Source organism: Hyperolius riggenbachi, chromosome 5 (assembly GCF_040937935.1).
Source record: "Hyperolius riggenbachi isolate aHypRig1 chromosome 5, aHypRig1.pri, whole genome shotgun sequence".
Taxonomy (NCBI): Eukaryota; Metazoa; Chordata; class Amphibia; order Anura; family Hyperoliidae; genus Hyperolius; species Hyperolius riggenbachi.
Window position 1 is genome coordinate 257215250 of NC_090650.1, and position 18024 is coordinate 257233273.

The 18024-nt window shown below is 44.3% G+C and overlaps 1 protein-coding gene across 1 annotated transcript in view; it reads right to left on the bottom strand.

The window, feature by feature from the left end:
* Positions 1 to 17528, bottom strand: part of PXDC1 (PX domain containing 1) — a 97582-nt gene extending 80054 nt beyond the window's left edge. The window contains exon 1 of the mRNA XM_068234611.1: positions 16526 to 17528. Within this exon, the coding sequence (XP_068090712.1) occupies positions 16526 to 16781 (256 nt within the window). The 5' untranslated portion in view covers positions 16782 to 17528. The remainder of the gene's footprint in view (positions 1 to 16525) is intronic.
* Positions 17529 to 18024: the final 496 nt, after the last annotated feature.

The window sequence follows — 18024 nt, forward strand, 5'->3', positions numbered from 1 at the left end:
AGTGGCTAGCGCGATCCAGGTACAGAGTAGCAGAACAGAAGGATCCACAGCACTAGCGAAAAGTGGCTAGCGCGATCCCAGGAGACAGAACAGAAGGATCCACAGCGCTAGCGAAAAGTGGCTAGCGCGATCCCAGGAGACAGAACAGAAGGATCCACAGCGCTAGCGAAAAGTGGGTAGCGCGATCCAGAGAGGCAGAACAGAAGAGATAGCTGGTAGCAACCGCTGCACCAGCTATGCTCCAAGAACCAAGATCAGAACGACTTCCTATCGACCACCGCTGGGACAGGACAATCGCAACAGACAAACAAAACAGATAAACAATCCTAACTGCACTAGGGAAATCTGCCTAGCACAGTTTCCAGGAATTACTCTAAGCTGATCTTCAAACAGAGAGTAAGGCTGACACCCCACCAGGAGTGTTACATAGGACGAAATCCTTATGAACAGCCAAGCATTGTGGGAAAGACATAGTACTTATAGTACACGCCTCCAATGAATGTGGCCAGGCAATTTGCATGACAACGTATGCAAATTCCTCTGCAAGCACAAGCTGCAAAACTGACAGAAGCTGTTCTTTCCAGAGTCCTGCAGCATGCAAACCTACACAATGGTCAAAAGGCTGCCTGCCTGCACCGGCAGCTGAGCAAATCATCACATCTTCCCTATGGAAAGCAAAGGGAGAAGGATAAGCAGCTATAAGATACAGTGGAAAATAATAACAGTGATGGTCGGTGATCATTCCTATCACATGAACAATTGGTTTTCCAGATAGCAAATGAGCAAATTAAAAATGTTACATGTCACCAGAACAGCTTAGTAGTGGAAATAGAAATCAGGCTTCACACTGAGAATGGGTCCAGGTGTTGCCATCCAAAATATAAAAAGCTGTGGTAATTTTGTAATAAAAATAGTCCAAATATGATTTTTTTATTTCATGAGAGAAACAGCACCTCCTGTTCTGCTGGTTGGCAGATGCAGCATTATGAGGGGTGGCATCCTCCTGTTCCCCTTTAAAGCGGACCTCCAGTAAAAATTGCATGAGTATTCTTGTAATGAGAAGTTATAAAAACATGCCGTCTTTTCTCCCAGAATCCATCCCCGAGCCCTTTATCTGCCGGCTTGTGGCACATAGCCCTGCCCTTTACTCGAGATAGAGAAAACAATGGTGTTTTTCTGCAGGGGACAGGGCTACGCTTTAAGTGAGGAAGAGTGCTGTAGTGAAGGGTGATCAATCACTCTAAAAATAAAAAAGAGGAGCTCAGTCCTTTAATCTTTACACACTTTTTGCACTTTAGTTGGCCTGAGGAAGTGGGGGCAGACCCACAAAACGCATTGCCTGTGCTTATTAAAGCTCATATTTTTTTTTTCTATTTTTAGTTATTTTTAACCCAGTTTTATCTATGATTGGGCACCTCTTAACCCCTTTGTATTGTTGATCTTATGTAGAGCTTTGGGTGGAGAAATTTCAGCCTGCCCTTTTCCACCTAAGGCTGACTGCATTTAGAATATTATCTCAATAGCAAAAATAACTAAATAGATACATAGCATATAAAGAAACCATCACTGCTTATCTGTATCTGTAAGCTTGGTTTCTCTGTTCCCTGACAGCATCCTGCAGAGGTTAGTACAGAGTAGAGGGAGAGGTTTCCTCACTGCTTCATCATTTACACTTTTGCACCTCCTCACATTTCCCCGCCTGTTCAGTGACTAAACCTTTGCTATGACAACTGACAGTTACATTTTTTTAAGCCCACAGATACACTTTAATCTCCACTTGGCACATCTGTTACGCTGATGTGCATTCAAAGTGAGACTTCTACTCCCTCTGAGGACATTTATTCCATCTTCCTGTCTGCATTGCCCGGAAATAAGGACACATTATAAGGAAACACTCAATGCATTTTATACTTCGGTAAATATATGGGATTTATTGATGGGTTGTATATGAACTCATTTTTGAGATACTCTTTATAATCCAGAGGACAGTATTAGGTGATTGCACGGTAAGGCACAGAGAGCAGAGAATGTCTGTACTAGCATTTTGGGAAGAGCCCTGTAGATCATCTATAGTCTAATAACACTGCAAAAAATAACTGCTGTCTGTACATCTTTTGCATTTGCTTTGCTGAGCGTAGCAAAGTAACGTCTGTGGATAAACTGAACTCTTTTTGACCTTTTTCTTTCAAGGAAGTGTGTAACCTGCATATCTGTTTTATTTATTTGGTTTAGCATTAAAAATCATTTAAAAAAATGTTATTAAGAACATATGGAATACAGAATGCATTTTGCTGTACTAGTTATACGATGGTATGAGGCTACATATGTTATAGGGAGCATGGTTACATTTGTTATATGCAGGGCTGTAGAGTCGAAGTCAGAGTCGAGGAGTCGGAGCAATTTTGGGTACCTGGAGTCAGTGGTTTCAATAAACTGAGGAGTCGGATGATTTTTGTACCAAATCCATAGCCTTTGTAAAAATTAGACTAAGGACTGGAGTCGGAGAGTCAGAGTGAGGGCAATTTTGGGTACCTGAAGTCGGAGTCGGTGGTTCATAAACTGAGGAGTCGGAGTAGAATGATTTTTGTACCAACTCCACAGCCCTGGTTATATGGGGGTGTGGCTAAACCAATATGAGGATCCAGGCTTCTCACATGGCCCAATAACTTCTCAATGTGCTGTTATAGAACTATGAAGATGCTGCAGCTTGTGCCAAATACAAAAGTGCTGCATAGCGTTAGATCAGTTCCCAGCAGAACTTGCTGCTGCAAATAAAAAGAGAAGGGAAGTGTGACCAAAAACTAGAACTGTGAATGCGTGTGTTCCCTAGAATGGTTGAACCTGACAGGCCTCAGCAGGAATCCCAGGTTATGAGCATACAATGTTTGCTTGGGTGCTGACTGGTATAGGTAGAGTAGGCACCCTAATGGTGGCCACACACATTACAATTTTTTATTTTCGCTTTTGACAATATTGATCGTTTTTTCACTCCAATTAAAAATTACTCTTGTAACCAATATATCACACGGGTATGTTCAAATCAAATAAAATAAATAAATTAGATGTAATAATATATAAATTTTCCTTTATAAATCTCTATGAGTAGCTCTGTGCCATCACTGCTATGTATAAAGGCACACAACACAAACAACCTTAGAAAATTGACCTTGCGTTAACAAATCTATTCCTCATTTATTTTATGATTCAGGTTGGAGTGAGCTTGAGATGTCTCCCAGGCACCACTGCTGAATATATGCAAATTAACCATTGTACCCTTAGAAGCTAAACACACCTCCAGAACCGCTGGAATGCAATGATGTGTCAGCTTGTTAATATGTACAGAGCCATAATAATCCAACATGCATACAGACTGTTTCGGATTGGTTGATCCTCATCAGTGCATGGCATGGATTAATTTGGCTCTATGGAGTAGGGCTTGTAAATCCGAGAGGCACAGACTAACCAGCAAGCTCATGGTGACCCAGAACTCATTGGGGTGTGTAAGGGACTACAATGGTCCTAAAAGCCCCCTTACTAAGATGTTAAGAAAAACAAAAGTTTGCTTTCCTAAAACAGAAAGAATTTGCGATAATTCAGGTTGGAGTGAGCTTGAGATGTCTCCCAGGCACCACTGGACCATTGTAGTCCCTTACACACCCCAATGAGTTCTGGGTCACCATGAGCTTGCTGGTTAGTCTGTGCCTCTCGGATTTACAAGCCCTACTCCATAGAGCCAAATTAATCCATGCCATGCACTGATGAGGATCAACCAATCCGAAACAGTCTGTATGCATGTTGGATTATTATGGCTCTGTACATATTAACAAGCTGACACATCATTGCATTCCAGCGGTTCTGGAGGTGTGTTTAGCTTCTAAGGGTACAATGGTTAATTTGCATATATTCAGCAGTGGTGCTCTGGGAGACATCTCGAGCTCACTCCAACCTGAATTATCGCAAATTCTTTCTGTTTTAGGAAAGCAAACTTTTGTTTTCTTAACATCTTAGTAAGGACCATTGTAGTCCCTTACACACCCCAATGAGTTCTGGGTCACCATGAGCTTGCTGGTTAGTCTGTGCCTCATTTATTTTATCAACAACACTACAGTTGCATTGAAAAAAAATACATTCTATCTAACGTGTCACTTTGACAATTACAGTTTCTTTATTCTTATGTAATCTTAAAATGTATTAGGTCAAATTACTTTCATACAACCCACCACACACTATTCAATTTCTGACAACAATTGATCAGATTTTTCCAACCTTTCCAATCGATTTTAACTGAGAAAACGACAATATTAATGAAATGTATAGATAGAACAAAAATATTTTCTCTCTTTTTCTCTCACAATTGATCGATTTAATAGAAATGGGGTACAATCGAACAGAAGAATTGTAACATTTGTGGCCACCATTACCATTAACAGGGAGACCTCATCGCTGATGTAAGGGTCTAGTACACAATGCTATTGCATGCAATCCTTTTTAGAAGCTAACATCCCCTTTCTTCAATCGCATAATTTTGCAACCTAGTTGTTTTTAATGCTGCTACTGTTCCAGCTTGATGTTGGTGTCATGAGTGCAAGTGTTACTGATTGTTTATACATGTTACACCACAACATTAAAAGGTTCATTTCAAAAATATTTATTTGAAGGGAAGAATAAAAACTTTTGAAGAGGGCATTACTGTTTTACTTCAGACTAAGTGCACACATAGCAGAAACGCCAGCGTTGTGGAAAACGCTGCGTTTTTGCCACTAATAGAAGTCTATGGGCCACAGGAAAAAATGCATATAAAAAACGCATATGCGTTTTCTATGCATTTTTTAAACCCATTTTTAAAAACGCAGGTTTTGTTGCATAATATTCATAAACGCAGCAAAAACGCACATAATGAAAGTCAATGGGAACGCAATGGTATGAGTTTTTCATGCGTTTATCCCCCCCCCCCCCCCCCCCCCCCAAAAAAAAATAATTATTTTTTTTTGCTGTATTTCCACTTCCTGTTGTCTTTCTAGTGATTTGCATAAATGGAAATATAAAAATGCATGGAAAACACATACGTGTTATACGCATATGCTTTTTGTATATGCGAACTGCAAACACATTAAAACGCTTGAAAAAACGCATTGCAAACGCACCAAAAGTGCAGTAAAAATGCACAAAAAACACATACAACATTAACATAAAACATGACATAAAATGCAGCCTTTCATGTTATGTTATGTGTGCACCCAGCCTCAAGCCCGCTTTAACCACTTATGGACCACGGGCTTATACCCCCCTAGTGACCAGGCCATTTTTTACAAATGAAGCCACTGCAGCTTTAAGGGCTCACTGCAGGGCCGTACAGCTCAGCACACAAGTGATTCCCCCCCTCCCCTTTTCTGCCCACCAACAGAGATTTCTGTTGGTGGGCTGTGATCGCTCCCCTAATGTTTTCTTTTTAACAAATATTTCTTTTTACAATAAATATAGTTATTTTTTAATTATTTTTTTAACCTACCCTCCCTCCCTCCCCCCCGCCAGCCAATCAGCACGATCGACTGTGATAGGCTTCCCAGGGGGACAGCAATGTCACACGGCTGTCTCCAGTACAGCGCTGCCGTAGATCGCAGCGCTGTACAGAGTAAATAGACGGCGGTTTTGCCGCTGGGAAACTGATGGCGGAGAGGAACTCCGTCATTCAAGTGGAGATGCGCGATCTTCCCAGGGGGACAAGGCTTCGCAGGGGGACAGCAATGTCACACGGCTGTCTCCAGTACAGCGCTGCCATAGATCGCAGCGCTGTACAGAGTAAATAGACTGCGGTTTTGCCGCTGGGAGACTGATGGCGGAGAGGAACTCCGTCATTCAAGTGGAGATGCGCGATCTCCTGCAAAGCTCCACCCCAGGACTTCATGCCAATTGGCGTGTAGCAGTCCTGGGGCCTTACGCCAACTGGTGTTACGTGGTCGGCAAGGGGTTAAAAGAAACTTGGAAGCTGATAGTAATAAAACCCCCTCCCCTTTGTATCCAAAAGTAGAACAGAAAGGTTTTGATTAGACATCAGCTGAGTACCCAGTAGACACACAGAGAGAGAGTGCATTGCCTTGAATTATGGTAGACAGACTGTCTGTGAAAACTAAATGAATCATTCATTCAAATTAGATAAGCACCAAAGCACCATTGTGATGCTGAGCATGGCTATACTGACTGCTCTTCTACTGTTTCTATTTAGAGTGATATTGGCTAAATGTCTGCTGTAAGCAGGCCATACATTAGCCGACCAACCAACCAATCAACCATCTAATTCGATTATAATCAAATTGGTTGAAAATCGGTGCTGCCAAGTGCATGCCCGACCGACAAAGCGACCAATTTCGGGACAGAAATTGGCCGCGCGGTCGATTACGCATGCTGGAAGATGTCGGGCCGAAGTTGGTTGGTCGGGTGTGCAGCGGTACAGTGGCGGAATTGCGAACGAGCAACGAGACGACGAACCCCTGCCGCTGCCGCCGCAATGTATAAAGGTATGAAGTGTAGTGCATTTATACATTAGCTGTCCGGTGTCAGCCTCCACGCGGTTTCCGTGCATCGTGCCGGGTTCTGCATACACGCCGGTGGCACATAGCGTCTGACGACAGACGCTATGCGCCGCTAGCGTGTATGCGGCTGTTACTCGGCAAGATGGACGGACACCATCACTGGCGTATCCAGACGGGGGTTCCGGGTGTATGGAATACCCCCCTGAGACTCTTGTACCTTTAAAAAAAATTCCCTGAAATCGCTGAAGCAGGCAAGCTGGTAAATATACAGAGGCTTGCCTGCAGGGTCTGTAGGAAAAACTCAGCTCTTTCCCTATTGTAAAGACTGCATGTAGACAGCTACATACGGTATTTCATAGGTTGAAAAGTTTTTGACAGTCCCTAAACTCCAGGAGGGCTGCCTGCAGCTTGTGTGAGAGACTGACCATTCCTTACATCCTCCACACCCCTATGGACGGTATACCTATATCATTCCCCTATTCCCACAACCCTCCCCACCATGTTGTTAATGTTTTGTTTTTGCTTTGGCAATGCTAAATGTATTTGGTCCTGCCAATAAAGCTTTTTGGATTTGGCTGGCATGGACAGGAGACACAGTACATGCAAGTAGCCTCTGTGTGATGTGGGACTGCAATACAGATACGCTATCTGCTCTATTTCAGTCTCTCCACTCCACCTGGGGGGGCAATCTCCCCCCAGGCCCCCTTTCATTCAGTGATTTAGGGCTGGTCTGGTGTCTGGTGTATTCAGGTTTGTTGTTGTAAGGCAATGTAAAATACTAGGCTAGCTGATAAAAGTGCAATTAAAGGGCAGGCAAGCTGGTAAATATACACAGCATGATGCAGAGCTTGCCTGGAGGGTCTGTGGGCAAAAATCTGTCTGGTCTCTCCTCATTGTTATAATGACTGCTAGTGTGGATAAGGTGTTAAACAAGCTGAAAAGTTTTTGACAGTCCCTAGACTCCAGGAGGGCTGCTTTCTGACGTGTGAGAGACCAGCAAGGACAGGAGTCCTATTACAGGCAAGTGATGTGGGACTGCAATACAGATAAGATCTCTGCTCCATCTCAGGCTATTCTCAATTTCTCTACTCCTCCTCTCTCTGGAGTAGTGCACGCCAAAATCACAATAGCAATGGCTAGCAATTAGTGAGTGTGATTTTGTGAAGCGATTTTCAGAGCGATTTCTGAATAAATCACTCAAAAAAATGCTACGTGCAGTATACTTGTGATTTTGAAAAAATCACATCGCTGCTGTGGGAACACCCACATAGGGTAACATTAGCCAAGCGCTTTTCAAATCACTGTCGATTTGAAAAACGTTCAGAAGCCCTCTTGGTGTGCACCAGCCCTCTTTCATTCACCTTTGTTTCCCTCTTCCCCTAGTGCTGGCTGGCTGTGTCTTCTTGTCATACAGGAAAGCTAAATAAAAGTGCAATCCTGGTGAGGAAAATTATTATTTAGTATTTATTTAGCGCCGCCATCTTCCACAGATGCATGTATCTCTGCATCATATGGGTATCGCTTGCGCTATGTGACACTAAGTGGCATATTCCACTGAATTGTCCAAACTAAGTCTATCTCCCGTTCCTCTCTCGGGGAGTTGTTCCAGCGCTGTCCCCTCTTCAAATTTGCTGCTTCCAGAAGCCCTCAGAAACACTCGTGTCCTTGAGTACTTCCAAAGATAGGCAGCTCCATAATACGCCAGCACACTTTTGTGCATGGGCAGTATGGAGCCACCTGTATTCGGAAGCACTCGGGGACATAAGTGCTTCTGGACCTTTCAGGAATCCCCCCCCTTAAAAATCCTGCATTTGCCCCTGACCATGCGGAAGCTGCTACAGGACAGCTAATGTATAAATGCACACACTACATACATTTATACAATTTGGGGGCTGCAGCTGGGTCGACGCGGCGGCTCAGCCGATTCCCTGATGATTTCATGCTGAAATCGGACGGAAATTGGCCTGTAGTGTATGGGCAGACTCGACCAAGAGACAAATTCATCTCTAATCAGATTTGATGTATGGCCACCTGTAGATTACAAGTGGTGCGATGAAAAATAGGACTGCAACAATATAAAGGTGCCCATACATCACTGAACTTGTCGGCCGATCAAGCATCCGATTTGATAATTATTATTGAAATGGATACAAATCAGTGCCGCCACAAACATGGCTGATTCAACCAACTTCGGCCTGAAATTGGTCGAATGTATCTATCAGACATGCTGCAAGATGCCAGGCCGACATGGTCAATCAGGAGAGCAGCTGTAACGGCGTGCAATATTGGGATGAGCAACGAACACGACGGAACCCTTGACGCTGTTTCCCCTAATGTGAATGAGCCTCCGCCTGTGCATTTAAAGGACCACTGTCGCGAAAATCTTAAAATTTAAAATATATGTAAACATATACAGATAAGAAGTGCATTTTTCCCATTGTAAAATGAGCCATACATTACTTTTCTAAGATGTTGCTGTCACTTACAGTAAGTAGTAGAATTCTGACAGACCCAACAGGTTTTGGACTAGCCCAACTCCTCATGGGGGATTCTCAGAGATTTCTTTATTTTCAAAAGCATTTAGTGAATGGCAGTTGCTCCGTTCAACTACCAAAAAAGTGTACCGCGAGCAGGGAGGCTGGTCAGCATCTTTGTATAAATCTTTTTCAAGGAGTGTCTTTATAAAGAGTAAAGGCCATGCTGAGACTCCCCTATGGAAAGATGGACTAAGCCAAAACCTGTTGGTAACGTCAGATTTCTGCTACTTACTGTAAGTGACAGCAACATAGGAGAAAATTAATTTATGGCTCATTTTACTCTGGAAGACATGTACTTCTTATTTGTATGTGTTTATAAATATTTAAAATTTTAAGATTTTCGCGACAGTGTTCCTTTATTACTTTGCCTGTCGTAAAGCATGCATGACGCCACGTGTGTTATGTCACACAAGCGCAACGTTCTTAACGTCAGAAGCCCAGCGGCAATTGCCAAAGATGAATGGGGACCATGGTGGACAGCGGACAGCTAAAGCATTAAATGCATGGGGGTGACATTCACATTAGGATGGCAGCAATGGAGGCTTCGATGCTGCGGATGTTACTGCTGTTGGCTTCTGCATGCGGCTCCCCAGCTACGACCTGCAGGCTACATGGTATTATCAACTGTAGGGGGCCACCAGAAATGGCTTGACAGGCTGCATTTGACCCCCGAGGCGGACTTTGGACATGCCTGGTGTAACCAATACTGGTAACCAATGCCTAATGCTTTCTGCTCAGTGGCAGAAAATTGCTTAGCATCAGCTAACTGAGCCGCTGCCAGCCGTCCCGCAGAGGCCTGTCTGAGCCAAGCCTTAGATGTTACATTTGTTTAACATGTCCCAAGATGCCCATATATACAGAACATTTAGTATGTATGCAGAAAGTTAAAAGAAATGGTTAATGCAGCACAATTAACACAAGATGTGCAGAACAGGACAGTTATATTACGTAGAAAGCAGGAAATGACTTTTAATAAAACCAAGGCTGTTTCTTTCACAAAGAACAGGAAGACCACATCTAAAAATATTTAAAGGAAACCTGTAGTGGAAGGTTCCATGGCTGACATATTTTTAATACTGCTTCTGCATAGCTCCCAACTGTCCCTCTTTTGGAGGGAAAGACTCTCTTTGGGAGGCATGTCCCTCTTCATTTGTCCCTCTTTCAGGACTTGATCTATGTAAATATATATATTTTTCTACTAAAATGTGTTTGATTGACTAAACTAAACTTTATTCCCATCCCTTAAATGTATATATTATTAATTTTAAAATGTTAATATGAAGGAAAATGAAGCAGGATAGAAAGGACCAGTGTTGTTTGAATTATAAAACAACATATTTTTATTATGAAATCTTTATGGTATGCGTGAATAGGGGTGTGACAGGGGCGTGATCAGGGGTATGGCAGGAGCATGGCTTAAGTGTCCCTCTTTCTCATCTTAAAAAGTTGAGAGTTATGCTTCTGGCTGTCATGCCAGTCCTCTGGCTCCTCTCTCCTTAAAGAGAACCTGAGGCTGGTATTTGAAATCTTAAGGCATGTGCATAATGACATGCCTCTGGGTCTCGCTATTGCCGCCTCTAGTCCCCCCTGGGCTCTCCTGTGCCACCCTGTAAAAAGCGCCAGGCTAGCGGCAGTCTCCTTGTCGCTAGCCATCTATTTACCTTCTGTATGTCATTCAATGCATGCTCCCTCGCCTCTGTCCGCCTCCTGTGAGCTTCCTCCAATCAGAAGCTAAGCCACTTATCACACAGCACAGTTCTGTGTGCTGCTGAGAGGTTAGCACAGTGGCGGTCACAAGTACACACTTGCAGCAAGAACTTTGTATGATAAATCCTGGGTGACCCACAACCATAAACAGCAGTTCTTGGTGAAAGGGAAAAAACTGCTGTGGCACAAAGGATGAGTCATTACTTTTTCAGTAACTCCCAGCATGAGTTGATATGTTTTTAAACTTTTTCAGTCAGATATTTTTACTACCAGATATTAGAGATGGATTAGGGTGAATGGTGCCCTAGGCAAACAATGGCTTTGGGCCCTCTCTTGATGGTCATCTAGCTTTTTTGCCAAGATTTGTTGGAGGTTAGCATAAACCAGGCTTCTAGACTCTCTCCAGGCCCTAGGCCCCTGCTAAGTTGCTTTGTGGATGACCTGGCTCTGTCAGATATACACACTGTATCATTTTAACTTTTTTGCATAACCACAGATGTCTAGAACTTGTATGAGCAGACTCATATATTCAAGGTTGAAAAACAACTTGTTGCAAATGTTAGAACAAAGGGTTAGCTGTGAGCATCTGAACTGAAACTGTAGGCTCAGCCAATGTGAGGCATAAAAATTCAGTTGATTAAAGCACACCTGAAATGGGATTAAAAAAAAAAGACTTTTATTTATCTGGTGCTTCTTTAAAGAGAACCAGAGATGAAGCACCCTCATGTATTTTATTACATTTATCAGTGGGAACATGACAGTAAACACCTACCCTGCTTTTAGTTTCATTGTTATCTGCTTAATTAGTCTATTAGCAACTGTGATAAGAATGCACCGACTATTCAGTCGAGGTTTGACCTGGAATCATTATAGCTGAGTCACTCTTCTGTGTAGTCTTTTCAAGCCCAAGCCTTCCCCTCTCCTGGCCTCCTGGCTTAGATTTCCTGCTTTGCATACTGAGAGCTGTGACGACATGGGAGAGGCTGCTTCTCCTGAGAGAGAAGCTCTGTGGCTGTAATATGATCCCTGTGTGCTCTGTGTGCACTAGATACTGATAATAACGGCAGTTTCATTCCTATAAGAGACACTTCCTACAGGCAGATATCATACCAAAATAAAAGCACATAGATGAAAGGCTGTATTTAGCCTAGATAGCAGCATAGTCTCATATAGCCTAGACAGCACATCCAGAACAACTGATAACCCGGAAGCAGTAGGGATATGAGCCGGCGGCCATATTGGATATTTCCTGGAGCAATAATGGATAAAAAACACTAAAAAAGGCACACCAGAGCGGCGAAATTATCAGGTAGAGCATTTATTTTTTACAAGCTATCAACTGATATGTTTATTTTGTGTGAAACGTTCATCTCTGGTTCCCTTTAAGCCCCCCGTCGTCTTTGAGGCCCTTAAAGGACATCCAAGTTAAAACAATGTGCCCAAAAAGAGTGTATACATGCTTTCAGTGTGGGTACCACACCAGGATCGCTGCCTCCGTTTGCCCCCACAAGGCTCCATTTCCCCGCAATCAGTCCCGGAGTAGGCCCTGACCACATGAAGTCAGTGACCTCTGAACCAGATATTCTTCACCCGCACATGCAGAGTTCGCTTTTGGACGCAGCTGTGGCACGCGCTTACAATCATGAAGTAGCCAGGAGTGTGACCAGAATAGCATCCAAGAGTGAACTGCGCATGTGCGGGTGAAGAATATCTGTGTTCAGAGGTCATCTACTACTTTGTGGTAGGAGCCTAGTTTGGGACTGACTGTATGGAAACGAGGCCTAGCTAGGGGCAAATGGAGGCAGCAATCCTGGTGTGGATACAATACTTAATGTATGTATAGACTCTTTTTGGGCACATTGCTTTACCTCAATGTCCTTTAAGTGTCTTTATTGTTCATTCCATTGGGCCGCTGCCCCCCTCAGAAAAATCGCTGACCCAGCCTGGTTAATGGCCACTGCGCATGTGTGGTCCTATTCGCAATCCTCCATCAGTCACGCTCCCATTGCCAGGACTGTTCTGTACGTGCGCGGTACAATTCTTTTGCAAGCCAAGCATGCACAGAATGCTACCAGTGACAGGAGTGCTATTGTTGGAGGCACAATCAGGACCATGCATGCGCAGTAGCCTGTGACCAAGCAGGGATGGAGATTTTTCTGAGGGGGACAGCAGCACAATGAAGGGGATCCCAAAGACACTGAAGGGTCTCAAATACCACGGGGGGCTGGAAGAAGCCCCAGGTAAGTAAAAGTCCACTTTTTCTTTTGAGTTCAGGTGTGCTTTAACCTCCTTGGCGGTAACCCCGTGTGTGACACGGGGTAAGCCGCCGGAGGGTGCCGCTCAGGCCCTGCTGGGCCGATTTTCATAATTTTTGCTTTGCTGGACGCAGCTAGCACTTTGCTAGCTGCGCCAGCACTCTGATCGCCGCCGGCCCCTGCCCGATCGCCGCTATCTGCTGCGGCGCGGGCCCCCCCCCCCTCCAGACCCCAGCGCTGCCTGGCCAATCAGTGCCAGGCAGCGCCGAGGGGTGGCCCGGGACTCCCAATGACGTCCCGACGTCAGTGACGTCGGTGACGTCATCCCGCCCCGTCGCCATGGCGACGGGGGAAGCCCTCCAGGAAATCCCGTTCTATGAACGGGATTTCCTGATCGGAGATCGCCGAAGGCGATCGAAGCGGGCGGGGGGATGCCGCTCAGCAGCGGCTATCATGTAGCGAGCCCTCGGCTCGCTACATGATAAAAAAAAAAATAATTTTTTAAAAAACTGCTGCGCTCCCTCCTGGCGGTATTTTTCATACCGCCAAGGAGGTTAAAGGAAACCAAAGATATAATAAACTAAAAGTTTTATACATACCATGGGCTTCCTCCAGCCCCCTCCGCACCGATCACTCCCACACTGCCGTCCTCAGCCTAGTCTTTTGCCGGTCACAGCCAGTATGACAATAGAGAAGTGTGCTCTCTACGTATCTCTCCGACGGCTGCCGGAGAGATATGTAGAGAGCGCACATCTCCGGCAGCAGTCAGAGAGATACGTAGAGAGCGCACTTCTCTTGTGTCAGACTGGCTGCGACTGGCAGAAGTTATGGGACCCGGTACCGGCAACAGACTAGGCTGAGGACGGCGGCATGGGAGCGATCGGTGCGGAGGGGGCTGGAGGAAGCCCATGGTATGTATAAAACTTTTAGTTTATTACATCTCTGGTACACTTTAAGGTAAAGATGCATCTTTGATGACTGTGTGGCTCTAAATCATAGGTTTGGAAAGATTGGGTGAATGCTAACACACATTCTGATGACCATTTCTATATTGTATTTTACTTTGTAATGTTACTAGATCTGATTACTAGAAGTATTTTAGTCCTATCAGTTGTATACTTAATACTGTATATACTCTGTATATAATAATGAGAACAGGGGCGTAACTACAGGGGAGGACCTGAAAGGGGGCCCTGCTATTACTTAACTCCCTCCAATAAAGGGGTCCGTCCTTCAGATCAGGTGTTTTTATGGCTACACTTGTTATAGGTGTGAAGATTATGATGTCCACACTTGTTTTATCCATTTTGCTAGATGGGCAGCCCAGGCAGTGAAGGTCACCAGGGGTAGGCAAGGGAAAGGGTGTGAACATTAGGTTTTGCTTTGGGGGTGGGGGAGCACCAGAACCTATGACAGAGAAATCGCCACACAGGAGGGATCTGTCCCATGAAAACTGGACAAGGTTGAATGGCTAGAAATAAAAATAAAATAAAGATTTTCCTTTTCTGGTAGATTTACTGATAATTTCACTCAGGAAACCAGACAGAAAACAATTTTGTCTGTTTTTATTACAAGCTTGTATAAAAGAGTGACTGAAGGTTAAAGTATTTTAACACAGCTTAGCTCTCTGGAGATTACGGTACCAGTCCTTCAGCTGCTTGAAAGTAGAGGTGACCAGTTCAGAACCTGTACTGCACAGATATAGTATTTAAGAGGCACAAGATCCATTTATTCAAGTGATTGGTTTGTACTTCTCTGGTTGGAAGTTTGCCAGAAGTCTACACAGGAAGTAAGACAAGATCACATGATTGTGTCCAGCCACAGCCAACCAGACAAGAAAAAATCAATCACCTGATCAAACATGTTTCTCCATGAATATTCCATGAAAGAGAAATTCTACTAGGAGAATTGTTCTATTTCCAATCAACTCAGTGCTTGAAACAGAGTGCTCCACCGTAACTTCACATATACATCAATCTAGTAATCATACAAGCATTACCAGAACAGTAAACTAGCCTATTCTGGCTATCACATCCTCTCTGTGCTGTAACAACTCATGTAAAGTGCTGAACAGAGCATCTGTAATGCACGCCATTTACTACACGATATTTTAAATTAATAAGAAACGTTAAAAAATCCATCAAAATTACAGCCTCAATGACTCTTGAAATTATAAATGATTAATCTTGGACTGGGGAAATAAATTATTTGCATGCAGGGAGAAGGGGTGGGTTAATCAGTGGCTGCACAAGTAGGTACACCATCAAGCAGTAAAAAGTTAGCAGTGGTGAAAGCTTGACAGACTTCCAGACTTCCACATAAATCTAACGGAAATCCAGTAGTGTAATGTAATAAAATAATTTGTACTCCCTTAGTTTTTGACCCAGGAGTAATCAATCTTTTACCAGATTGGGCATTGCTGCGAACTGAATGGCCACATAAGGTACACATAGCATTACATTTGGATCTGCAGATGATAGACCAGGAAGTGGCTCCTGCCAACCTACTATCTGCAGACATCCCCACAGGCACTGCAGAGTGCCGACATCCAAATATGCACTGCAGAACAGATGTGACATGTCTCAGTACACTAACTTCAGCCAAACATTCAGTGATAGTGTAGAAATAGGGCCTTGCTTCTCTATTCACTTCAGTTAGCTCAGGTAGGCCTGGAAGTGGTTCCTGCTAACCTACTATCTTTAGACATCGCCATGGGCACTACAGACCAATGTCTGCAGAAGCAAATGTTAGTGGCTATGTCTCAGTACACTAACCTCAGCCAAACATTCAGTGTTGGTTTGGGGATAGGGCCCTGCTTCTCTATTCACTTCAGTTAGATGAGGTAGTCCTGGAAGTGGTCCCTGACAACCTACCATCTCTAGACATCCCCATGGGCACCACAGAGCAGTTTCTGCTGAAGCAGATGTTAGTGGCCACCTCTCAGTACACTTACCTCAGCCAAACGTTCAGTGATAGTGTGAGGGTAGGGCCCTGCTTCTCTATTCACTTTAGTTAAATGAGGTAGCCCTGGAAGTGGTCCCTGACAACCTACCATCTCTAGACATCCCAATAGACACTACAGAGCAGTTTCTGCTGAAGCAGATGTTAGTGGCCACGTCTCCGTACACTTACCTCAGCCAAACGTTCAGTGATAGTGTGAGGGTAAGGCCCTGCTTCTGTATTCACTAGTGGCCATGTCAGTACACTAACCTAAACATTCAATGCTAATGTGGGGATAGGGCCCTGCTTTTCTATCTTCAGTTGTTATTGGCGTCAGTTAGTTCTGTGCTTGACAAGTGATACAATACTGTCACTTTGTTTAGTTTTTATATTGCAAAATATGTGCTGCACCAGGGTATGTAATTTTTTTTCCTTGCCAGCCATTATCAGGGTGTGTAGGGACTTGTGCTGATATAAGTGAAAAGCCACAAGTTCATACTATATTATAATGTAAAGACTATATTGTACTGTGTGGCTTTTACTGACAGCCACCCACCTTGCAGCAGAGATGACTGTGACAGCTCCCCATGATCTTCAGGAAAAGATTCCAGCAACTTCTTAAAAAGTCTCCCTAGGTCCGAATAACTTCTGTGCAAATACAAAATATTCCTGTCTGACCACTCAATCCTGATCTCGAAGAACTCCTCCTCGTCCCCCTTCCGGTTTATGATAAGTCTCCTGATCCCGTTAACCCAGCAGTCCTTCACAAACATGTTCACCAGGGAGGTGCCCTCAAACACGACCGATGCCATCCTCAGCCCACTGCAGACCCGGGCACCCACATCCCAACAGCTCTATGCAGAAGGTGGCAGCAGCTCCCTATGTGCCAGGAAGGGATGGATAGAAGATTCCCCCGCAGGGCTGATGTGAGCAGATGTGGCTGATCTGGCTCCTCTCTAGAAACGCCTGATCAGATTGTAATGTAACTAGATCCAGCAGCAGTGAACAGCTATCCCTATCAATGGCATGGGCAGCATTGTCATCAGAGCAGCTCCGGTTCCCTCCTTGTAATGTTACTTTCCATCCAGACAGAAAACTTCCATCAGCAAGCTCAGGGCTTCTCCACCAATACAAACAACCAGGATCACTAAGCAAGTCCTCCTTTCTCAAGAGTTTTTTCTTCTTAGATCTCTGATCAGCAAACAAATACAGGAATAATGCGCACAAATTCGCAGATGTGATGTTCCAAGTCCAGAGGGAGGCGAGAGCTGGTAGGATGCCCGCAGGCTTGGGTGAAGATGCAGAGGGTACTTCTGCTGGGATGAGGGCGATGGCAGGCTACGTGTCCGCTTCAACTTCTTCTTTCCCACCCCCTGGCTGACTGTGGAAGTCTTGTGTTAGTGAGTGTGCTGGACCTCCCTCTCTCCCACATGCTGCTCACTGCAGAGCCTGGCAGGAAGACGGAGGCAGAGGCTCAGCTCTGACTTTGCTGCTATGTATCCGCTCACAAGGGCTGTCTCCACAATGCAAGGAATGCTGATCACTCCACACTGAAGTCAGACTCCCTCTCCTAGCTGTCACATGCCAGGCTAACGAAACCGCCCTCTGCACCCTCCCAAAATCCACAGGCTCCTATGTGGCCGCTGTCTATCGCATACAAACATTACCAGGTCATCCTTCCTTTCTATTCAAAACATGCAAATAAAAAGACAACACAGGAAAACAATACAAAATAGTTTAGACTTGTATCATTCAGTTGTGAAACACACACTGCATTGTAATGGTATAGACACAAACAAGGGAAGTAACTATTGCCACAGCAGACTATACAGCTGCTATGTGATCCAGCATCACAGATGTGCCCTGCAGTGTCTGGCTACATACCAGTGATTGGTACTGATAGCACTGGCATTTGGCAGATATGACTGGATAAAAAAAAGTATATTTTGTGAACCTCTATTAATTTCAAGTGGTACACTTTGTGACTGTTTTAGTCTTAGCCCTTTATAATCTCCCAGTGGCTTGTAGTTCTACTCTCCTAGTAGTAGTTCTACT